This window comes from Rhea americana, unplaced genomic scaffold (assembly GCF_003343005.1).
Source record: "Rhea americana isolate MKP2758 unplaced genomic scaffold, rheAme1 scaffold_61, whole genome shotgun sequence".
NCBI classification, from domain to species: Eukaryota; Metazoa; Chordata; class Aves; order Rheiformes; family Rheidae; genus Rhea; species Rhea americana.
This window is the reverse complement of record NW_028186768.1, coordinates 5,009,954-5,034,153: the sequence shown is the minus strand read 5'-3', so window position 1 is coordinate 5,034,153 and position 24,200 is coordinate 5,009,954. Positions and strand designations below refer to the sequence as shown.

Below are 24,200 nucleotides of genomic sequence, written 5' to 3'. Positions count from 1 at the left end.
CTGTGTTGCTCAAGTCTCTGGGACGACTTTGTGAAGTGGGACTTTGGTCTCATCCCTGTGGGCCATGGCTCTGCTTCTCTGGCCCAGTCACTGAAACTCTCTTTTCCCCACCATAATAAGGGTGATGCTGCCTTGCAGGGTTGGCTGGATGTCTCTGAACACCTGCAATATGCTGTTAGTTACTTAGGCTGCTTAGATTTGACTTTAAGGAGGCCCTGCCACATCATTTTGGAAATCCCTTGGTAGCTCTCCCTATGGATCGGCAGGTGTAAGGAGATTTTTCCAGGCAACTTTATCCACGCGGTCAGTTGTTTCTTCCCATACACTGGCCCTGCCTGTAGTGCCCTGTGTTGGTTCTGAAGTGTCAGGATAGATGACAGGAGCAGCAGCAGGTTTCGCACTGGTTCTGGTGTTCAGAGTGGATGTATCCCAGACGTGAGGCAATGAATGGCCTGTGAGTGGGAGCCACAGTATAGCTCTTGTGCGGGCATGCAATTGGAAGTACATTATGTTAGTGCAGGGGAAGGCAGCGAACGATGGAGATGTTTGCAGGATTATTGCATTGGAAGCTGGCAGCAAGCATCTGGCTGCCTAGCAGTACCACCAGAGGCTTGGAAAATCACCTTTTGAGAGGTGCTCTTATTCTGGTGATCTCCAACTGCTTCTGGCCCCCTGCTGCCAGGTCTGTCCCCACACACTGGCTTTTCCCCTGGCATCCCCAAATGGCAATATCTCAGTCTTCTTAGCCCCCCTTCTAAATCCTAGTCTTTCTGGCTACTAGTTTCTCTATCCTTCCCCTCTCACTCCACCTTTTACTGTTTGCAGACACTGCAGCAGTGCTGGGTGAAGCACTGATTCAGTGCAGAACTCCCTGCCGGTTTTACCTGAAGGAGCAAAGGACAGTAGGAGGCGCACAACACTGAAATAAACCACTTCATGATTCAGTATAGACTTTACTGAGCTCTTGCAAAAACTTGATATTAATGTTGCATCAACATATAAAGTAGAATGGGCCCAATTTCTCAGCTGGAGCAAGATGAATTTGATGGAGCCACTGCAGTCAGTAGGACAATGTTCACAGACCTCAGATACAGTCTGAAAATCCTGCCTGCAAAGGCTGCTGATCATCAGCAGAAACCCCATCTTCTTGGCTGAGGTGAGGGGAAGGCAGGCAGTTCTTGCTGCTGGAGCATAGTACTGCATTGCAGGTGGGCTTTCCACCTTTACAGGCGGTGGGATTCAGTGTGGTCAGTGCACATGCTGCAGCTGCTCATCACCAGCCTGGTCAGTGCCAGATGCTTCCAGGGTGTTGATGTCCCTGTACCCACTCACAGCATCTGCATGGGAGGATGCTGATAAATGCTCTTGTCTGGATGCGGTGCCAGAGCACATATGCATGGGGGAAGGAAGGTGTGGAGAGAAATGACTTCAGCAAACCTCATCTGGTTCCCTTCTTCTGAGCCAGGATCTGGTTTGTCATGCCTCTGGGTTCAGGCAAATGCAGCCAGGTGAGCTGTGGCAGCAAGGCCGCAACACAGGCTGCCAGCAAGATTGCACCAGTGGTGAATGTAGCAGGAAAGGCCCCACATGCTACAAGCTCCTATTGTAGTGGCCAGACACCAAAGATGGGTTTGGTGGCCTCCATGCAGATGCCATGGCACTCAGCAAGCACCCAGTGAAGTCCAGGCAGCAGCATCTCTCCTTGCACTGCTGGTGCTGGCAAGTATGGAGCTTTGCTTAAGATTGATGCAACCATCCAGAGCCATTCTCCATGGAATTGTTCCTGGCCAGGAGAGCCATGGTGTGCAAGCTACTTGCTGGGCATGGCCAGGCTGTGGGGATGTCTTCTGAGCAGTAGATCTGGAGAGCCAGGACTTTGGCTGACAGGACGTTAGGAGTTCCAAAGTACCATGTTTTAGCACAGGCACATCGCCATGGGGGGAGCCAATGAGGGCTGCAGGGCTGGGATCACTCCTGCCTCAAACAGACCACATACAGGGGATGAATCATAGCTGTCAGCTTTGTGCACAGGCTGATGGAAGGGAGAAACAGGAGTTTATCTGCTGGCAATGAACACAACACATGTCCTCCAGTCCCTGTTGCAGTCACAGTGGATCACTCGGCACAGCAGGAACATGTGCCTGGCCTGTCACACCGTGTGGACTGCTGCAGCCACTCTGGGCGTGAATACATCACATGGTGGCCCACAAGGGTGGTGTGAAATGTGGAGCGCAGGTCTGACGGTCTGTGCCTGTGTTGAGACTCACAAAGCCTGCAAAGTGAAGTACATGTTAGCAGTCTAGCACCATCTCTTCCATGCTAACATGCAAGAGCAGGCACCATGTGCCTTTCAAAGTCCATTCCCCTTGCACATAGCCAGTCAGTGGCAATACTGATTAACAACAGCACAGATTGGAAGCAGTGAAATCCAAACTGTGTCCTGATTCTGCAGTGCATTCTGGGGCATGAATACATCAGCAGGCCTAGGAAGGGAGGGAGATATACAATGAAGTCACTGTGTACAGATGAAAGATGCTTTCCTCCCATATCACCCAGAAGAACCCATCAGTGTCCCTCGGAAAGGCAATCCTGGCTGTGCCTTCCTACTGTGTTGGGCTAGAACTGATGGTGCCTGGGAAGAATGTCACACCACAGTGCTGACTGAGGGGTCGGAGAGGTTGAGCTGGCCGGTGATGTCAGTGGGATGATACTGCTGCAACACACAAATACACAGACAAGAAGAAAAAAGTGTTAGGCAGTTCTGGCATTTGCTCCTATGTCTATTAACGTCCTGTGTGTCCCTACAGGATACCACTCAGGGGTGATAGCAACGGCCCAAAACCTGCTGCTGGCTGAGATCCCCTTCCCAGTGCAATCCAAGCTTGTGCAGAGGTCACTGAAGACACTCTCCAAGCGCCCTACACTGGACAGGGAGGAGGATGCGCAGAGCTTCTGCAGAACCTGCCAGCTGTGTCGCCTGCCGAGCGAGCCTGTCTATGCTCTGGGAGACAAAGTCTGTGACTCATCAGCCCAGCCCCCAGTTGAACTTGTGTTTAGAAGGTCAGGCTGGGTTTCAGCATCTGACTGGTGCCAGATCTAGCTCTGCTTTGAGGCCAGGGCATTCCACCTCCTTACTTGAATGACTCCACTTGGACTTTCCCTTCATGCAAGTGAGGAGACGTGCAGTGTGCTTTATTTGCAGTAGAGATTCACTTGGTAATGTGAAAATTCATCCTAGGTTTGTGTTGAGATGTGGCCTGGATTTTTGTTTCTGCTCTCCTTATGGAGGGGACCTCGTCAAACACTCCTTTGGAGCGATCTCCCCAACAACAGCCCCACCAGCAAGTAGAGAGAGCAGAAACCCCTTTCAGCTGGCAAGAAAAAAAGTTCTTCCTCTCCAGCCAGAGATTTAAAGCTGGGCAGCTATTTTATTCCTTGCTCCTTTCTTCCTTCCATATTTCTTTCCTTTTTGGTTGAGCTCTCTCCTAAATCTTAAGCACTGAGCTGGGCCTGCCCAGCCCTGCTCCAAGACCAGGTGGCATGGAGCATCATGCACTGCTTTCCAGGGCACCTAAAATGATGCCAGGGCCTGAGAGGGCCTCTTTTGTACTGCTGTGCAGAACCTCTCTGGTGACATCTGTTTGGCCTTGCACCATACTACCTGGGAAGGCTGCCATTTTGCTATGTTCTTGGATGGGCTCTTTGCTGAAAGGACTTTACCCATGTCTTGCATTGGCTGGTGGCAACTGTGCCCCCCCCCCCCCCCCCCGCCCCGCATAGTGCTGCTGGTGGGTCTGGCACTGTGGCTACCCTGCTCAGGGAAATCTGGTGTCCCCCCCAGCACTGTGTGGGCTTCTCAGGGTTTCTCTGCTCTGACCTGAGCATTTTGTGCTTCACAAGGACCATGGCATCTCAGTGGGGGGCTGCCAGGGTGGGGGCCAGAGCCATTGTGGTCCCATCCCTCTGGTACATGTGCAAAGGGCATGCTGTCAATTGCTAACACCGAGGGACAATCTCACGGGATCAGTGCATCCACTCTTTCATTTAGAAAATAATTAATGTTAAAATGGAGCCTCTAAGAAATTCCTTGTTGTTGCCTTTGTGACTTTASTGTTTGAGATAGTAACACCTTAACCATTGCCTGTTCACATAGAAGATGGCTCAGGTGAACCCCAGGTTGCTCTATGGCCCTGGACAGCTTTTTGTTACTTTTGTAGGTCCACCAAAAAATGACTCTCTCCCAAAATGGGTGCAGCTGCCCCCTCTTTGCAAAAGTCTGAGCTGCTGACTGCTATAATAAAATGGCTATGAGCTGTGAGCTCGCTGGATTAGGCAGCAGCCACCTCTCTAGGGCCTTGCTCTCACAGAGGAGAAGAGACCATTTAGAAAAGGAAGAGGCTGAGTGACTCACTGATGGAGAAGATTTCAGCCTTTGCTGAAGGAAGAACTTAAGATACAAAAGATAATGGGCAAAAAAAAAGATCCTTTGTTAAAAACCCTGCACTACTGGCCTGGCACAACAGGTGGAAATTGTGTGTGTGTGTGTGTGTGTGTGTGTGTGTGTGTGTGTGCCTCTGTGTGTGTGTGTGTGTGTGTGTGTGCGCGCGTGCGCGCACGCATGTGTGTGCCTCAATGAACATGTATGTGTGCTGCTGTGGTAGGAAGCTAGAGAACTAGCAGAACAGGCTGGGGCATCCTGGTTTCTTTGCACAGCTCAAAGGGGAACTCTAAAACAACCAAATGTACTGGGGAATTTGGCCAGAAAAAATTAAAATACAAGAACATGACTTTTGATTTGAAAGCATATCTCCTCCAGTCACAGAGTTATCACAGGGTAACATTCTCATTTACTTTTTGTGTAGAGTCCATGCATGCAATTTTTAATATTAAAAAAAGGAAAAAAAAAACAAGAAAGTTGTCATATCAAAACTATGTTAAAGTAGAACTAAGGTAAAAGCACATTTCAGTAATTTAGGGTAAATTATGTTACAGGGATGGTGCAATTATCCCCAAACCAAACATTATAAAACCAAGAAATTAATCAATATTAACCATAGAAGAGACTCAAACATGTTAAGGTATGGAAGTGAAGTGAAGGCACCAAAAACTTTAAATGACACCAGGAAAATATAGACAAGAACTTAATATGTCTTTAAAAATGACTTCAACTTAATCTGGGCTTATATGGTAGTCCCTGGCTGGTGGAAAGTTTTCTGGAAAATTTTTTTTCAATTAAAAATTATGATTCCAACTAAATGCAATCTTGTTGTAGAAAATGCCAACTTTCCTTTTTAAAAAATTAGTTGTCTTTGGCCTATTTTTATTTGCTTGAAGCCAAAAACTAGATTTTTTTTCAGCCAAAAAGTATTTGGTTTTAGAATGGCTGATTTGTCATCGAAAAGGTGACCTTTTCCATGAACCCCTTGATTTTTTGACCAGCTTTGGCAATATTCCAACAATTATAGAGCAATCATTGCCTCACAGCACTGGGCCTTTGCTTGGTAGTGATGTGGAACATGTGTCATGCTGTGTTTGGGGACCCATGGGCTGGCAATTTGACTCTGCGGGGGCTGACAACATCTGCAGTGGGGGCTAAGGGATCTGTGCGTCTCATTACATGTCTGTACAAAATGTGCCGGCTTAGAAGGTGTCTGTGTGGTTTATGCATCTCACATGGCTTCTGTGGGGTTGCAGTATCGTGGGTGGTTGCGATGGATGGCAGTACATCAGCTCTGCGAGTGCTATTCGAGTTGCAGGAGCTGCCTATGGGGAACACATGCATCTCCTCCTGGGGCGGTGGGGATGATGTGCCGCGGAGAGGCTGTGCAGCTCGGGTGATGGTGGGCGCTAGGACGTTCAGAGTGGGATGGTAGCTTCCCAGGGCTGTCTTGGCTCCATGGTGCCAGCCTGTCTCTCTGGCACTCCTGAGGGACCATTCTGCAGGGCTGCAGAGTAGAATCCATTTTTAAAACTCCAGACAATGAAAAGGAAAGAAGCAAGGCCACCAGGTTTGCATCTTTCACTTGCTAGACAGGAGAGCCTATGGAGCTGGGGTCAGTCTGGCCTTCCAGCCCCATGGGCTCTCAAGCCTTGCCCATCTGAGACCTGGCTTGGGCCTATGGCTCTGCCAAGCATCATAAAACAGAGCACCTCACTGCTTTCTTGTCTTTACAAGGACCCCAGGCAACGTGTCCCAGCATGCTACGTACTCATGGGGCCTTCCACAGCAGGAGGGCATTGAGGTCTCTGAGCCAGGGCTGCTGCATCGAAGCTGAGGGCACCAAATGACAGGCTATGACATTAGATGGGGCAACACCCTCCCACTGATTGCTCATCCCACAGAGCAACCAGCAGTCCAGCCCAAGATCACAACAAAGCTCACTCCACCACAAGGCTCCAAGCCTGATCTTGACCCTACTAACCTGTTCTTGGCCCAATTAGCCTGATCACTTTAGGGGATGCATGTTCTGGGGGCCCAGCCATGTTTCTCTACAGCCAGCAGATGACTGCAACAGGCATGCAGGGAGTGGGGCACCTTAACCCATAGAGGGGCTGCACCAGAGAAGCAGCTGCCACAAGAGAGAGGGCCATCCTCTGGAATGAGTGGGGCTATCTCCCTCCGTGGCTTGCCTGCACACAGCAAGCCAAGAAGAGTATGGCCACAGCTCAAAGCACAAGCAAGGCTTCCCTGTGGCCCATTGCCCCATGGATAGTGAACGCTGGTCCGCACCAGATGAGAAAAAGGGAGAGTACAGCTCTGCCTCTTGCCTGTGGAGCCTTTGGAGAAGAAGGCCTTTGGCCCTAGACAGCTCAGGGCATAGGTGATGCTCCTACCCTGAGGCAGAGAGTATTCTGCAGTGGTGTAGGGACATGGCAGCCACACCGTGGAGAGGGGTCTGGTTCAGGATGCTTCATATTGCTGAGAGGCTGCAATGGAGGAAGACTTGAGGGTACCACACACCAGCTGCCCCAGGCAGTGGTTCCTGGGGCAGACTGGGCAGGTGTATCCCTTTTAACAGGGGTGCATGCAGTGTCCATACCTCCAGCTCCCAGCACCTTAGAAAGAGCATTCCCATACTGAGGGCATGAGCTCCACCAACTCCTTCTCCCTTAGTTCTGGCACTGGCTCCTGTGCCTGCAGTGGGCACTGGTCTCCCCAACATTGCCATGCTGCTGCTGTTCTCCTAGGCCTGGATTCATTGGTTTTCTAAATCTAAATCTAAATTTTATTTAAACACAACAGCACAAAATGCAGAGTCTACCGTAAGTGTGCTGAGGGCTTCCCACCAACTCTTTCTGTTGTTTTCTCCCCTTTTCCTCTTCATCCTGCCTGTTCTTCCTCCTCTCTCTTTTCACTTCCCAACTTTTTGCTGCACCCCATCCCTCTTTCTCCTCTCTCCTAGTCAGGGCGCAGGCTATCAAGACACAACCTGCAATCTTCCTGCAGAGCTGCTCTAGGTTTTGGTCCCTGTGGCAGTGGGGGAGAGGTGGGACCCAAGGCGTGAGGAGCTGCCCAGTACAAGGTGCAACATAGGCACAGCACAGGTGATAACAGGGATGCCCATCTTCCCCCCTGGCTATGGGGCATGCCTGGGAAGAGCATGGGGCCACCCTCTCATGTCTGCTGGCCTTGGAGGGGACAGATGAGAGGAACACTGTGTGTGAGCTCGTGACAGCCCAGCCCAGCTGAGGGTTCAGCTGGCCTTGGCCCTCAGGCCAGTATCCCAGGGGTGCCCCCAGGAGCCTCTTGGGATTGAGCCTGCATTGGTCTAAAACAGAGTTGCCTCCATTTCGCATACAAAGCCATGGCCCAGAGAGCCTCTGGAGCATCGCATGCTGCTCCCCAAGGTGCCCCCATGCCTGCAGCTGGGGATGAGCCACCCTGCCGCTGGGGGCCACATCTCGCGCCAGCGCCACCTCCGTCCCCCCGGCCCCGCCATGCATCACGCCTCGTAGCCTGGCAGGGAGCCTGCTCTGAGCAGCCCTGGGCAGAAACCCGCCGGTCGCCCAGGGAGATGATTTTGGCAGCCCGTTAACTGGGAGGTCTGGCAGCAAAACGCACCTCCCACTTCCACACGAGACAACAGAGTAGCCACAGTGCAGAGTGTCATACAACAGACGGCAACATGCAGAGGGACGCTGGCTTAGTCTGACAGACCAACAGCCCAACCTGACACTGAAGTGTGTCTCAAGCTCTAGCAAGAGCAGACACRTTCACACATTTGGAAACAGCTGGCTTTAGAGGTAACAATTTGTAAATTTTCTCTGGTTAAATGAGAGCAGTTTTACTCCAAGATGGAAAGTACACAGTTTGAGCCAGGTTAGGTCTTTAAAACCTCCTCTTTTAAGCATTTGTGTCTCTCTTCTAGAGCTGAAATACTGCTGACGATAACCAGAGACAGCTGTCACTTGTGTGCTGAGGACTATGTCTCGAATGCTAATAATCACAAACAAAAATCACATGTAGAGAATGTGACACGCATGGCTCTCAGTGAGGTGACACAGTGCCCAAATTAAATCAGGGTGATCRTTTTAGGCATACAATGACAACAATTACAGGAACACTCAGGAACAGAAAAAAAATATGTCATTGGATTCAAAAGGTCAGCACCGGTAAGGTGAGCAAAGCACAGAGAGGAACATCAGAAATCATTCAGGCAAAAAAAAAACCCAAAATAAAACAAAACAAAAACTCAGTTGCATCTCCCAACTCATCACAGGACTCCAAAGCACCTCCTGCCTGCCCTCCAGGATCCCAGCATCCTTTCAGGTACACGGGATGACTGACTCACTGACTCACTGACTGACTGGTGACGAACATGAGCTATGCATGTACACTGGCAGCTTCGGGATGGGTGTGTGGCAGTCAATGGGATGGCAGAAGAGAGAAAGAGAGAGAAAGAGAGAGGGCAGAATTGTTCTTCTTCCTCTTACCGTATCCTTGGAGGACCTACGTCTCTTGAAGCTGGAGGCCAGGGTGGAGGTGATGGACCTAAAAGTGGCTTTCTTTTTAGGGTCAGGTTCTGCTCTACCACTTTTTCTATCCTAAAATGAATATGTATAAGTGATTAGATCTCTAGTGTGTTGCTGGAAACTCTAAAGCTATTTGAATACTGCCCCATGTCATGTCTTTTATTTAAGTGAGAAAGCTATTGGAGATGTTCTGTCACTCCCAGTCCTCCAAGGGCCTCTGTGACCCACAATTACAGCACAGCTGCCATACGGCCACAGCTACAGGGCCAGCCTCTCATCTGGAGCACTGGAAATCCCTCTGGGGAATAGCCCTGGTCTCCTCAGTGTCTGCTTCCAGGCCTGCGCAGCTGATCTCACTTCCTCGGGAGTACCTGGGGATGCTCTGACTAGTGCCCTGCCCCTCACTTCCACCGCTAGCTAGCTAGACCAAGAGGTGAGATGCTGCACCTACCACTAAAAAAATTGCTCAGGGCCTTTTCTGAGGCTGAATCCTAGTGCCACAAGAGAGAGAGAGGACTGCATTGAAAGAGAAGTCATTGTATGAATATTCTGTAAAAAAATGTATTCAAAAATTTAAATGACGCATTTGTGCAAAGCCGAACGTTATTTTTTTCCAAAGTAAAGGGGTTTAAAAAAAAAAAAAAAGGAAACTGGAAGAAAAAGAAAAGTAAAAAAGGAAAAGAAAGGGAGGAAGCAAAGCGTTAGCGCTATGATGTCATCGGGGGTTGGAATGAACTCAAAGAGAAACAGAACTGAAAAATGTAGCCATTGGTGTTAGCAAGTCGGACCTGGTTAGCGCAGGCTGGGAGCACCAGCCGCCATGGTGCAGGGGCAGCGAGCCGAGGGGACCGGCCGCACTCTGTGGCGGGCGCTGAGAACGATTCCTCCCCAATTGCTTTCGTGCCAATGAGTGTGACCTTTCCGACGGGGGACGGAGTGACCAGGTCTGGCTCTGCTACCGCACGGGGGTAACCAAAATGTATCCCGCTGGTGCGTAGAGCATGCTCAGGGATACATTTGCTCCTCCTTCTCAGTTCTCTCTTTTGCGGACATGCACAAACGGAAAGGAAAGCAAGATGAATGGAATGAAATGTCTTTTTCTTCCATGGCATCTCAGGAAATAGCCATGGCAAAACTGTGATCCCAAAAAACATTATTTTTGTTTGTTTGTTTTAACAAATAAATCTTTCCACTTGCCTACCTTCTAGCAATGTACCAGATACTAGTGCTCTGACGTTTCCTCCTGTGGAAAAGTCTTACATTGTCAAACGGCTCTTTACCATGAGGCTGTTTATCCCCACAGGGCAGCATGCTTTGCTCACAGTCCCACAGACTCTGCCCAATGACCCAGTGCAGTATTTTCTAGAAGGTTGGCAAGTGAAAAATGGCAGTGTGACTAGTGTGCTCTGTCCCAGCAGCCTTAATCCCRTCAGTGCTGCTGCTTTTTGGAAGCAAAGGAAAAAAAAATAAAAAAAAAATGTTTTTTTCCAATACGGTATTAGTGAACTGAACCCAGCAAGCTCTCAGGATAGAGCAGCCTGGCTTTGTGCTTCCGCTCACTGCTCTTGGGAAGGTCACTTCCACCTGAGCAGCTCTTCTGTACTCCCCAGCCAGTGCTGCTCCCACAGGGCCATTTCATTTCTCTCATTCAGGTGACATCACTTTTAGGGTTCCCAATCATTGTTCTCTCTCTTTCATTCACTCATTTTGTGAATGGCAGTCTCCTTTAGTCACCTAAAGGATCTGTTGCTCTCTGAATGCTGGTTTGCTTTCTCAAGGGAGAAAAGCAGCTCCAGCAATTCAGAAAGAGCTCCTGTGCCCTAAACTGGGGTCCGAGGTGCAACCAGGGTTCATCCCAAGAGAAATGGGGTAAGGGAAGAGTGAGGCTGGTGGCTGGGCCTGGCTCAAATGCGCTACCATGGTTCAATGTCACTGCCAGGCAACATCAACCCTCCTGGGCTTCCCTTGCCTGCATGGCAAGGTGGCATTTTACTGATGGGAGATACTGGGGAGAGCAATGGTCCCAGGAAAGCATCCCTCGAGAGTCTTGGTGCTGACAAGCACTGGCATTGCTGGCTCCTGTCCTGGGAGATGTCCTTGTCTCCAAATGACAAGAGCACACACAACCTCTTTTGGGAATCTGTCTTAGGTATGAAGACAGCTACTGCACCTCTGAGGAGAAGGGAGAGAGGGGGAAGCTTTGGCTCRTTTTGGAAACCATCGCTTGAGCATTTCTCCACCAAAGAAGCACAAGAGCCACAGGGGAAAGGATGCTCTCTGGCAGCAGCTTAACCCTCCCATYCTCTGCTGGCAAGTGCAGCCATAGTAGTATCTCTGTGCAGAGCATCTGCAAAGGAGCAGTGCTGGCACCGCTTGCTCAGCTGGAAAAASACGTGGCTCTAGCACACTGCCCCCAGCAGAGCGAGGTGCTAGGTCCCCCTCGTGAGCACAGCTGAGGACACATCCAGGCATTTGGGCCAGGTGTTTGTCGCAGACAGAGCTGTGCACAACTCACCTCCCAGGAGAAATGGCATTGGCCAAGAGCACTCCCAGGGACAAGGCAGGGCACCTACAGCTCGCTAGTGGCTCAGTAACACCTGGCCARGGTTATCAGAGTGTGGGGTGGGTGACAGAGGGCCCCAGGCTAATCCACAGGTCTGCATTCACTGATTTGGTGAAGGAATGAAAAACGMACCTGTTGGAGATTTGCTCTAAAAACGGTTTGTCCTACCTGCAGGTTTTTCCTCCACACATTAACGGCCGCAAACGCCAGCTGCATCTGCTTCCTCCGCGCGTCCTTATGCCTTTTGTAAGCTATTTCTATGAATATTAAAAATATCCCGGCAACAATACCTCCAGCCACCAGCATAAACACACCTGAAATAAGTAGGAAAGTTACAGAGGGCAATGCAAACTCCACCATGACACTTCATTTCCTCTGTATCACACYGAACAAGAGGAGCATCTTCCAACCCAGGACCCGCTGCCCCCCCCCCTCCCCACAATCCTTCCACAGTCCGGGAGGGGCTGGAGAGGGTAAATCCAGCACAGCAGTGCAGGCACTGCAGCTGCCTGGGTGATGGGCAGCAAGGTGATGGTTTGTTGGGGTTCTTTGCAAGCTCCTTTTGGTCATGCACAACCACCAGCCCCAGCAGTGCTGCAGCAATGCTCAGGGGCAGACACAGWGCTCTGAGGCGCTGGGTACTGTAGCCAGCACCAGGACAGACCCCATTCCCCTAGACTGTTCGGTTATTTGAACCAGAAACCCAACTTTGATGCTCCTGTTTAGCACATCAGGAAGGACACCAGTACACAGAACTGGCTATGCTGTCCTTGGCCATCTGGKAATCCACAGGGGTGATGTTTTGGGAGCCATAGGATAAGGAGGTGGGAAGCACTGAATGTCCTGGTGGGATGGAGCAAACTGCTCCCTCTCTTGGCACTTCTGCCCTGGCCCTGAGTTGCCCATGAGGAGCGGGTCCCACAGGACAAGTCTAATCCTACATTCACCTGTGTGTTGGGCAAAGGGCTGCCAGCAGTGAACTGCTACAAAGGGAAAGCCTGTCTGGGGGATACCTCACACTCTTTACAAACAGGGACCAAGAAAAAAAATCGCTAAATAAATTATCATCTTCCTGCCCTCTGCTCCCTGCCCCAGGAGAGCCTGGGGCAGTGTTCTCAAGGCTGAGTGGCTGCCCCTTGCCACCCACTCCCTCCTGCAGCATGTTCCTTGCTCACCTCCTCAGCCACTTTCTCTTCCCCAGGAGGTGTTGCTCCCATCTCTCTGCCTTGACGACAGCTCTGATTTCACCRTGACAGCTGTAGTTTGGCCAGAGCAGAGGGAGGGGAACAATGTTCAAAGCAGGCCATACCCATGGATGAGAAAGCCACCCCAGGGAAGGTCGGGGAGGCTTCTTGGAGCCGTTTCAGACAAGGTGGAATTGGAGCCAACACAACAGCCTTCCTGCACTAGGAAAGCGCAAACCCAGAAGAAGTAGACCTTTGGCCTGAGAGGAGAGCTTGGGAGAGGAGAATGTCTTGAGTGAAAGCAGGCTACCCAGCGAAGAGGAAGAAAGAGGTTTGCAGAACAAACCTGCCATATTTTCAAAGGTGAGGGTTGCTGGGGCATTGCTACGGGAATCACACTCCTGATACCTCACCCAAGTCTTGTCCAAATCCTCCATGAAGCCATTCTCATGGGACCTGAAAGCACAAGGAGACAGGACAGAGTAGTCACGGGAGACTGTATGCAGGTGACTGGGGCACAGGGGCTGGCTTTCATGCCCTTTTTGCATTCATATCCTCCGTACTAGGACTCTGCATTTGTTTGCAGCCTGCAAACATGTGAATGGGTGATGGATGTGCACACTTGTGTGTGCATGCCTGGCTAAGTGCACATGTATGCACACACATGTGCATGTATGGCATCTATGTAGAGTGTGTGTGTGTGTGTGGCCTGTCTGCAGTGGGCATTTCTTCATGCCCTGAAGGCATTTTCACACTGTCTGTGCACAGCGAGTGTGGCCATGAGCTCTGTGCACAGTACAGTGGGTGCAGATAGGTGTCTACAGCTGCCTGGTGCTACTGCCCCATGTTCTGAGAGCTAGAGAACTGGCCACCTACTACCCAAAAGAGCCATTTTTAATAATAACTCCTGAAAGATTAAGCCAAGGCAGCACAATGCTACTCGCCAAGCTGAATCCACAAGGAGAACCAGGGAAATCACATCACTTCTGCCTGCTGCTGCAGCCTGCACCTTGCTTACAAGGATCTGGTACTGTATGCTCCCAGGGTTTCTCTCCACCAGCCTTGCCTACACTCCTGTGGCCAAGCAGGGCTCCTACTCCCTGCCTCTGGCCCCAGTCCATGGCTGCCCTGCTCAGGCCCTCTCACCAGTGTCAGGGATCCCCAATCCCTGCAGAGAATTTGGAGGGTGGGATGGCAGTGCCTGGCACAAGCCAGCAAATGTGCTAACACATGCAGCATTTAGGGAGCAGGCACCATGCCAAGAGCCATGTACAGACTTGAGGATGGCCAGGGAGACGTTCTGCTTCCATGGGCTGTCTTTGCGCATCCCGATCCCAAAGCCAGAGCGGAAGAAAAGTTCTCCCGTCGTCACCAGGTCACACTTCTGGGAGGCTTCAAACTCGAGCACTGCTGAGTCCCAGATGAAGGCATGGAGCTTGCTGGATGCCAAAAAAGGACAGACAGGTCAGGTTGGGCAGCCCAGTTTGTCTGCAGCCTCTGTGAGAGCAGTGGGGATGCCCCCATCCCTAGTTTAATCACTGGTCATTAGCGTCCCTCTCCTCCCACAGTGGCCTGTGCTGCAGCTCCTGCCCAAAGAGTAGGCACAATTTTGCAGAAGGAGTAGAAGGGGGCTTGAAACCCATATTTCCCACACAGAGGCAATTGCAGAGGCCAGAAGTGGAGGTCATTGCCAGGGCCAGGGCTCAGAGCATGCCTTTCCCCTTGTAGCCATTGTGCTCTCTATCTGGAGATCTTGCACACACTAGTTCCAGCTCCTGTAGCACTGTCAGGGCTGCCTCAAATCCTCCTTCAGTGCCATGCCTGGAAATTCAGATGTCCTCGATATTTCTTTCCTCAGATTTTGCTGTGGCCCTGAGATCAGATGCCCCTTCCATGTCTCAAACCAGTACTGGGCACCTGCACAGCCCACCCACAGACACAAACACCCTCGTCCCTGTTCCTCCCACACCAAGTAGACGTGTCCCTTCCCACCCTTTGGTGGGCAGACCCCATTCAGCTATGCTTCAGCTGGATGACGTCAGTCCCGCTTAGTGCCCAAGGCTGCAGACCAACAGAGCTCCCCCTGGTCCCATGCCTGCAGGGTCGAGTAAGATGTTGGTCCCACTCACTTGTCCCTCACGGCCTGGATGGCTTCAGCAGCACTCTCATAATTGTGCTTCTCCATATGCCGATACATGGTGCTCAGCTCCACCTGCCGTCGGAAGTAAATGTCCACCGAGCTCTGCTTCACTGTGGCATAGATGAATTTATCAGAGGGGTTGCGCAGCTGAAAGGTAAGAGCAGGGCCTGCCATCAGCTGTGGTACCTCATTGTGAGGAGAGATGGCAGAGCAGCCAGGCAGACCCCAACTATGGCTGCAGGCTGCCTCAGAGAGTAGCTGGGGGCAGCTAAGCTACCATTTCTTCTGTCCTCCATCAACCAAACTGACTCACCCCGAAGCTATATTTCCTAACCATCCATCCCTTCAGGGATCTGTTTCTCAGAGAAGGTCTTGATCTCCTCAGTGGAGCTGAAGTTGCTGTGGGGCAGTGGATGCCATGGGGCTGGGGATGCTCTGGCTTTATGGATACTGAGAGGCAGAGGGTGCCATGGGACAGTGCTGCCATGTGGCTGAGGATGCAAGAGAGCAGTGGACATCATGAGACTAACAATGCAGTTGGCAGAGTATGCTGGATACTGTGGGGCTGGCAATGCTGTGGGATGCTCTCCTGCAGGTCTCGGTTGCTAGGCTGTGTCTGTGTCCTTGCAAGAGTGGGAAATGGGTCTGAAGCATGCTGGCATCTGCTGAAAGTATTGACTGCACCACAGGGACCATTTCATTAGTTATAACTCATCTATAATGAATCGTTTCCTCGTTGGTTATTGCAGGCTCTCCAGGAACTGGCAGAGAGCTTGGCTGGATACATGCTATTTCTGGACAAGGTTTTTCTCTGTTGATTCCTCTCTCCCTCGGTCTGTCTGTCTGTTTTCACTCAGCGCAGGAGCTCAGACCACCTAGCGACAGACCAGGCACAACTACTCAGGGCTTGATTCCTGGTACAGGCACATAGCTTCAGTGCTCCCCCGCACCCCTTTCAGCCTCTGTGGTCCTATGGTGCTGCCCAAGCTCTGCTGCTCTGCCAGCCTGCATGCCCACCCCCCCCCCAGCTTGATTCCCCTCCTCAGTCATGGCTCCTGCTCCTGCTTCTTCCTGAGGTAAAAGTAGTGGCTGCATGTGGGTCAGGAGCCCAAAGTCTTGCAGAAATGGGCCAGGGCTGGTAGCTTTGACCTAGATCTCTGTGGTCACTTGGAAGATATGTGGGGTGGGATTTGGGGGGGTGTGATGCCTCTGGAAAGGAAATCCAAGAGAAAACGTCAGGGTTGTTTGARGATTACTGGGGCTAGCCCAGTTAAAGTAGAGCTCTGGGTAGTGCAGGAACCAGGAGCTGCCCACTGGATGCATCTCCCACATCTTTGCCCAGTGACAAACAGGGAAGGGGAGAGGGAGCATGTGGTCTTTACCCTGGGGTCGTTAATGCCTGTAATTCTCTCCTCAGGCCGATCTAACACCAGGAAGGCAGCCAAGTTGGCAGTGTAGGAAGCCACAATGATCATAGCGAAGCCAGCCCACACCATGCCAAGAATACGGGCAGAGAAACTCCGGGGAGCGCCTGGAAGGGAAAGAGGATAGCTCAGACCAGCACGACAAGGGCTTTGACTTGGACACCAAAGCCACATCCACCCTGTCCAAGGCTGATAACAGCTGCAGACATGCTCCCATCTGCTCTGCTGTCCTCCATTCAAGGAACTCCTGCATTGCCCAAATCCAGCAGCGAGAGCATGACTCTGCCCTATACGTCCTAACTGCTGTGCCATGCCCAGGCTGTGTGCAGAAGCCAACATCACCTGACTCCTTTTGCAGTCAGCCAAGAAAAACCCATTGTCTTCCAGGACACGATGCCTCTCACCAGCCATGCAGGTGCACATCTCACCAGATGCAGATACGTAACCACAGGCAAGAGAAGCAGCCCAAGAAGAACCGGTTTCCCATCCCTAATGGCAAAGAATCGTTCTCYGAGGGCTCACTGGCACTCTAACACAACAACAGAACTCTCCCCACCCAAGGAGAGACCTGAACCTAAGGTTTGGCCCAGCAAGTAGCTGGGGACTGGGCTGGAGAACTGGGGCTAGACAGACCTTCTAGGGCTGCTGCGAGCTCTTTGGGCAATATAAAGTGAGTGTTAACACATCTAGGTTCCCCTCACAAGGCTTGACTTGACCATCTCTGGCTTGCTCCCTTTTTGCCCCATGTCCCACTGCAGTAGCATTAGCCTGCCACAAATAAGACCTGCTCAAAGAGGGTCTAGACTGTCCTCCCTAGCCCAGTATCCCTCCTAGCCCTGGGTCCTGGGCTGCAGGTTAGAGCAGCCTCACTCTGTGCAGCAACTCACCTTCTCCAATCCCAGAGTTCAGCAGAACTCCCCAGGAGAACCACATGGCAGATGAAAGAGTCAGGGCATCCTCCTCCTCCTCCTCGCTGTTCACTTTGAACCGGCCAAATGGGCTAAAAAACATGACCCAGAGTTTTGAGATCCCTTATCCCTGTCTCTGGGACTCTCCCCTCTGCCTTAAGCATCCTGAAGCAACTCCACTGCACTCATCTCTACAGACTGTGGTTGTGCCCCAAACAGCTCTTTGCTCCCTGCCTGCTGGGCTGGCCTACAGCCCTCGCATACCACTGCCAGGCACCTCCCCTCTGCTCATCTGCAATCTTGACTGCTTTGGCCTGGTACCAATCCTGTCCTGCTTGTCTCCAGGCCACAAATAGCATCTCATCCTGGCCATCTGAAACTTCTCCCACTGAAACACTGGACACAGGGCTGGTGGGGGGCAGTTCAGGCTCTTTGCCCCTTGGAAGAGCTGCCTCAGGGTCAAATAAAGGGAATAATCTCAGAGCCTAGAGGCCCCTGGACCTCTTGTGAGAGTGGTTAGGCCATGAGCATGACATCCGATCTGACAGATATGTCCCCCATATCCCAGAGCCAAATGATGTCTGATCTCTCAGCTTGGCAGCACCCAGAGAGGCCCAGAACTTCAGCATGACTGGGAAGAGCTAGTGGTGTGGAAAAATCAAGGTCTAGCTCCTATGAGAGACCCCCCAGGGCTGCAGGGCTGTGCCTGAGCAGGACACTGTAGGAGATTGCTCCCAGGGGAGGGAAAACCTCCCTGCCCCCTTCAGCCCTTTGCTGACCCAAAGCATGCTCACCTGAAGCGATCCAAGAGATATAACATCACTGCCACCACATGCACAGACAGCCCCACCAGCAGCCAAAGGGTGCTCTGGAATGGCTGCATGAACGAGTCCAGGGTGCTGCGGGGGATTTCCTAGCACACAAGAAAGAGACAAACAGTGCTGGCACCCATCAAGCTTACACACTAGCATTAAAACAAGACTGGCAAACACAGCTGCAAAAAGGACATGACCTCTGAGGGACCRTACAGACAGCAGACACACACCTACATTGCCTCACCATAAAGTCTAGGGTAAGAAGCCATATGCGTGGCCCCACCAGTACATACACTGTACGTATGGGGGCCATATAGAGCCTATCCTCTTCATGCACAGAATAGACAGTGGGAAGACAGGAATGGGACAGAAAAACCTCTTGCCTTTTTGAGCAAGGAGGAGTTGGAGACCTGAGCTATGTCTCTTAGGAAGCATCCTAAGAGCGTGTTTGCATAGGATTTGCCTCCTCACCACAGTGGGGGAGAGGTACACTGTGGTACAGCATGCAAGGTGGAGAGGAGCCTTGTGGGTACCTGGAGATGGCAGCCCTTCCCCATCCTGCAGCATTTGTCTGCCTCTTATTGAGAATGAGGAGGAGATAGTGTTTGCACAAAGCTACCAAGCTTGTTGCTCTCTGCTTGTGTCACCACTGGGGAAGAACATCACAGAAGAGAGAGTAACCTGGAGGCTGACATCCTGCATCAAAGGTTGGGTTTTGCTATGGTGCTAGAATGGCCAGGGGGCAGTGGATGAGGGATCTGGGCAAGGTGCAGGCACTGCCACAGGAGGGCGAACACAAGACGCACAACTGGGAGCTGAGGAGCATGCAAGGCCTCCCTGGTCCTACCAAACACCCTGGCCCAGCCCATACCTTCTTCACAAGAATAGTGAGACCTTGGTACTTGAAGGGCTTGGAGAACTCAATGTACTGTGCCCGCTCGTTGTTGATGGTAAGAGGAGCCACAATCATATCTGCCTGGCCGCTCAGTAGCTCCCCCATCATCCCATTCCACTCCTTCTTATTGCTGTTGTTAACCTGCCAGAAAGCCAGCACAGGATGAGCCTGCTTCCCTTGACACCCATCCCCTTGCCAGTCAGGACCCATCAAGCACATGGTGTAAGCAAGGACAGGCACTGAAGCTCACCCTCAGCCCCACACTCCCAGCCTTCCCCCACTGCTCTGGAGAACAGTCCAAGGATGTTTCAGGCAAAGAGATATTCCAAGCTGCCCAAACTCACCCGCTCTTGGGTACCAAATTTACCATCAGCCACCAGGTGAACCTCATAGGTGAAATTCATCACCCCTGCCAGCCGGATGAGCAGGTCAATGCAGAAGCCATAGCAGCACAGTGCCACAGTGGGGCGGCCTGCAGATGGGAGAAAGCAGCACATCAAGTGGAGACAGCTCTTTGCTAGGGACACTAGGCTACACAGCTTTCCCCAGTGAAAGCAGTCACCTGCCTGGTTCTGGTTTCAGAGGAGATGTAATTATGTTATTCAGGCAGTGTCATCTGCCTTCATCACCTTGTCCCATTGCCTCCATCGCCCATGTGTGTGAGGGAAGCATTGTTGTGGGAGAAAGGCAAACTAGAGGCAAAGGAGGATTCATTCATTTGGCATGACACAAGGAGATGGACTGACAGCTTGTGCCACCTGCCCACACTAGGGAGGATGGAGGGAACTTGGTGCTTGCATGGCTGGGCTGGAGGTGTGCTATAATGGATGTGTGTGGCTAAACACAGCCCAGGACACAACTGGGGCTGCAGGGGCTCATGCACAGGAAAGCATGACAGATCAAGAGGATCCACTTAAAGTGGATTTGGGCAAGCCTGGCATTGCTAAGTGACTCATACACCCCACTAAATGCTCACTCTGAGGCCTGAAACATGCTTTGCATAATAAAATTATTTGAAACAGTGTATTGCTAATGTTTAGTGCTTCTATTTGAGAATAGGGCGAAAGGAATCAGAGTATGTCAAGATGTGGGAACACAATGTGCAATCCCCTGAAACAGCCCTGGAGTTACCAAGGAAGAAATAGGAGGAAAATCCTTGGCGCATCTGAATCTCCCTGCCCAGCTGCTGCACAGCATCACTGCAGGGCTGAACTGACATTAGGGACTGAACATGCTGCTACCCTTCCTGCTGCTCACCACAGAGCCTGGCAGGCTCCTCTGCAGCTGAGACCCCCCTCCCCAACCACCACCAGCAGAGACCTCTTCCTCAGATGGGTCTTTTGGCCAGCCAGGTGCACTGGTAGAACCACTGCCCTCATCATCCGATCTAGTTAGATCCAGTTACCTGGGATGGTCTCATTGGGACCAGTACAAAAGACCTTTTTCACAGGGTCTCCATTGATGGTGAATTCCTCTCTGCACGTCCCATCTGCTTGYGTAGGCTTCACGTACACAAAAGGCTCTTGATGGATCGTCACTATCTGTGGGAGAAGCACAAACACCCGCTTGTCCCCATCCCCCTCCAAAGCTATCTCCTCCCTGGGGAGCTAGGATAGGGCATGCAATTGCCTCAGTGAACCAACGAAAACTCTCTAGGAGCTCTCTCTGTGCAAGCATGGCCCTCATCAGCTGCCATCTCAGTACATGAGATTGCTTAGGCCAGCAGCAGGCCCTGGCTCTGGCATGGGAAAACATTTCCGTGCCCTGCAGCCAAGATGAACAGCCTTACTTGCATCTTTTGTCAGGTGACACTTCTACCTCTGGCCTCAAAGCCTTTCACAGCCCTTTCCCTTACAGGCAGGCCAAAGAGAGACAACAAAGCCGGAATTACAACCTTGGCCTGTGCTCTAGCCACTGTGTCACACTACTCCAAGCTAATGCAAATCTTTCAGTCATGCCCTGACTCCTCTCAGTAAAGTACCATCCCAGTGCCTCTGTACCACCTCTGCAGGAACACAAGCTCGCAGCCAGTGGGAACATGTGATTCACCTTAACTGGACAAAAGGACATACGAGCCATCATACTGGTAAGACTAGTTGTCCCAGTACCCAGTCTTTAAATTGGCTTCTGATGAACACTTGGGAGAAGGACATGAGAAACAGCGTAAGAGTGGAGGAACTTTCTCCCAGTGTGATCTCCAGCTTCCAGCCATCAACTATTCAGTGACTTCCTGAGCCCAACATTRCAGCTACCAGCCCATGTACCCTCCACTAGTCTGTTTAATCCTGTTTCCTTCTGGTCTCCGCATTGCYAGCAGCAACAAGCTCCAGAATTGAACTAGTCCATCCTTGTATTCACTATAAACACTTGCCAGAGCCCCTCTGGTTCCCAATCCAAGTGGAATGGTGAACACCTTCACCTTCCATCCCATCTTTGTTCTCCTATCTCATATTCTCTTTCCAATTGTCTCTTTTTCCAAATCAAAAAATGACACCCTATTTTTGTCCCTGATTTGGGAACAAATTAGGGACACCCTAATTTGCCTCCTGATRGAAGCTGTTCCCTACCTTTGAACACTCTCTAGTACTCTAGTACTCTCTAGTAAGTTGTTCTGCTATACCCTCTTTCAGATGGCCTGTGCCCTTGGTTACACATGCTGAAAGTAAGTGCAGAGCCACCAGCAGAAATAGAAGGCTGATGAAGTAACAGCCCTGCATGCAGAAAACTGAGCATTGCTGCAAAGTCCTGCTGCCATTTGCTGTTACCTTCAATTTGGTCGACATCTGGTAGCCTTGAGGTTTCTCAGTTTCCCCCCCAGGCCAGATGATCTTCCTGTCATTGGTCAAGACCTGTGAATGTTCCCAGAGGAAGGAGAGAGACCTCAGGTCACAGATACATACTCCTGTATATGCATCCCTCCTACACACCCAGTCCATGTCTGTACATACATGGCTGCCATTGTAAATCCCAACTTGGACCAGTTTCCGGTTCTGCAGATTCATGATGCTGTAATTGGCAAACTTCCTGTCCCCATCTTCATTGAATTCCACCCGTCCAGTGACACCCTCTGAGTACTTGGAGGACATCAACACCCTACGGAGAGAAACACAGTTAGGGTCAACCTAGAAAACCTGCTGTGGCCTTTGGAGATTGAAGAAGGGGCAAGACAGGCAAAATGCTTTCTCTCAGTGGCCTAGCATGTCTCATATGCCCATAACACTGTAGAAGTCTATCCAAAGCTACCTATAAATGTTCATAGTCCATTGGTCACCTGCTCCTTGTGAATGAGATCAAGCCTGGAAGCTCATGTTTTCCCAACCTTGCACTACTATTTACTGTTTTTACTGTGTCTTCTACCAGGTCAGTCCCATTCCTGTAAGGAATGATTTGGGCTACATATCTAATCCACATCATCCAGGGAGACCTTCCTTTGATGGGTCCCTTGATACCTGTGTTCATGCAGTAGTTCCTGTTTAGCTGCTCTTAGCCTAGCTCTGCTTAGCACCAGCCCATCGCAGCCTGGTAATGCCCCTGGCATATACTTCCACTATCAAGGGGGAAACAAGGCCTCCGCACCCTGGAAAGAAGAGAGTGAACACACAGAAGAACTACACAAGCCACTTGCACTGCTTAGCAGAGAATAACATTGAATAGCTCATGTCAAAGATCGTGTCACTAGAGAGGAACACAGAAAATCTTTCTAAAATAAAAGCCCAAGGCTCTGCATAGCCTCTCCTCAACAGGACCTGGACCTACAGAAGGAGAATCCTGACACCACCATGATCACGTCTGCAGAGAGCAACCCCCCCAGCACTAGTACACATATTGCAGAGGGCATTGCCACTTTACCAACACCAATCTGGCAGAAAAGGCCACTGCAGCTCCAGTATCTGCAATGACACAGGACATTACTCCCCACAGTATAAGGTCTGGTTCTAGGAAAGGCATGTAGCACTGAGCATCTGCTGAACACACTGCCTGTGATGGAGAAATCCAACATACACATGCTCTGATCCTACATCACAAACATCCCAATCCACTTAGACCCCCAAACCTGTAAACGTCCTCTATGGCACCAGGGTTTGTTAMAGCAATAATGCAACCTGCCCTAGGCATGGAAACCTCATGCCTAGGGCTACGAGCCCTTCTTGCAGCACACTGACCCATGCATTCAGAAAAAAAGCCACAGCCTGCAAACCAATGCCTTGAAACATCTAGCAGGGAACATGTCAGCAGCACTGAGATCTGATTTAACAGAAATCTCAACACTCTGATTCTCTCTCCTGCTCAGAGAATTAAGATCCAGACCTAAGGAGAGCATCCCTCCATAGCAACAAGATCTCTTACCCTGGGAGCCATCCCTGACCCACAGTGCTCCCTGTTCCCCAGACAATGCCTGGGATAGTATGGGCTGGCATGGATAGAATTGGAACCAGGCAACAAGATGATGCATAAACAACCAGGACAGCTGCAGGCCTGGCTAGTTTTCTAAGAGAGACATAGCCATGACATCTGTATTGCTAATAGTCCTGTGCCATATATGCCAAAACTTTAGTGACAGATTTCCCTGGCAAAGCTGTTGGGCTGCCCTACTGCACTTTTTCCGGATGCTTTCACCTTTTCTGGTTTGCCCTAAACAGCTCCTCTGTTCTTCTTGCCCAACCAGGACCCTTCTCCTGGGAGGGCACAGCCCACCCTTCCCCCAAATACCTCTTGAAAAGGGGGCCTGTCTTCCAGATGTTGGTGTTGCCCACACAACCACGTGGTGGGTCTGTGATATTCTCCTTCTCAAACAAGTCATGCACAGCCTGGGCCACCACAGCAACAGCATCACTGATGTGGGCTGACTCGTTCTTCCCATTGATGAGCTGCAAACCAATCACACCTGCCACAAGGAGAAGGGGGGAGAGAGGTCAGCCTCACTGGGCATGCCAGCTGCTCTGGAGTTACTCCCATGGGGCCAGGGCCTGGCAGGGCTCAGGGACAGGCAAACATGCGGTTATAGGCCTTAGGACCCCCACACAGGCACAGCTGGAGAGTTGCCTGGGATTCAGGCAGGAACAGACAGGGCAAGCAGCTGCAGCAAATGCAGGGCTGACACCATCCTGCCTGTCAGAGGTAGAGGGGGATGGGGGACTGCCACACAGACCATTGACACTCAGAGATGTAGCCCCATCCCAGCACCCTAGCCATTTCCCCAGACGATGGAGAGCTTGCAAAGCTCTGGCAAACTAGAGTTGGGGCATGGCAGTGTGTCAAAGGCTGCCAGACTGCTCCTGCCACCCCATAGGAGCAGAG

General features: G+C 51.2%; 1 protein-coding gene across 4 annotated transcripts in view; it reads right to left on the bottom strand.

Moving 5' to 3' along the window:
• Positions 1 to 2,644: 2,644 nt before the first annotated feature.
• Positions 2,645 to 24,200, bottom strand: part of GRIN1 (glutamate ionotropic receptor NMDA type subunit 1) — a 37,972-nt gene continuing 16,416 nt past the window's right edge. The window contains exons 7-22 of one of the 4 annotated variants that reach the window (XM_085320138.1): positions 23,613 to 23,787; positions 21,851 to 21,995; positions 21,668 to 21,751; positions 20,308 to 20,443; positions 19,247 to 19,374; positions 18,879 to 19,043; positions 17,987 to 18,105; positions 17,172 to 17,284; positions 16,243 to 16,391; positions 14,850 to 15,007; positions 13,998 to 14,159; positions 13,067 to 13,176; positions 11,705 to 11,850; positions 9,762 to 10,013; positions 8,935 to 9,045; positions 5,534 to 5,945 (exon numbers count right to left, since the gene is read on the bottom strand). In XM_085320138.1, coding sequence (XP_085176264.1) covers positions 5,742 to 5,945; positions 8,935 to 9,045; positions 9,762 to 10,013; positions 11,705 to 11,850; positions 13,067 to 13,176; positions 13,998 to 14,159; positions 14,850 to 15,007; positions 16,243 to 16,391; positions 17,172 to 17,284; positions 17,987 to 18,105; positions 18,879 to 19,043; positions 19,247 to 19,374; positions 20,308 to 20,443; positions 21,668 to 21,751; positions 21,851 to 21,995; positions 23,613 to 23,787 — 2,357 coding nt within the window. In that variant the 3' untranslated portion in view covers positions 5,534 to 5,741. Of the gene's footprint in view, positions 2,714 to 5,533; positions 5,946 to 8,934; positions 9,046 to 9,761; positions 10,014 to 11,704; positions 11,851 to 13,066; positions 13,177 to 13,997; positions 14,160 to 14,849; positions 15,008 to 16,242; positions 16,392 to 17,171; positions 17,285 to 17,986; positions 18,106 to 18,878; positions 19,044 to 19,246; positions 19,375 to 20,307; positions 20,444 to 21,667; positions 21,752 to 21,850; positions 21,996 to 23,612; positions 23,788 to 24,200 lie in introns of those variants that run through there. The other 3 variants (XM_085320140.1, XM_085320139.1, XM_085320141.1) reach the window with 3 other exon arrangements.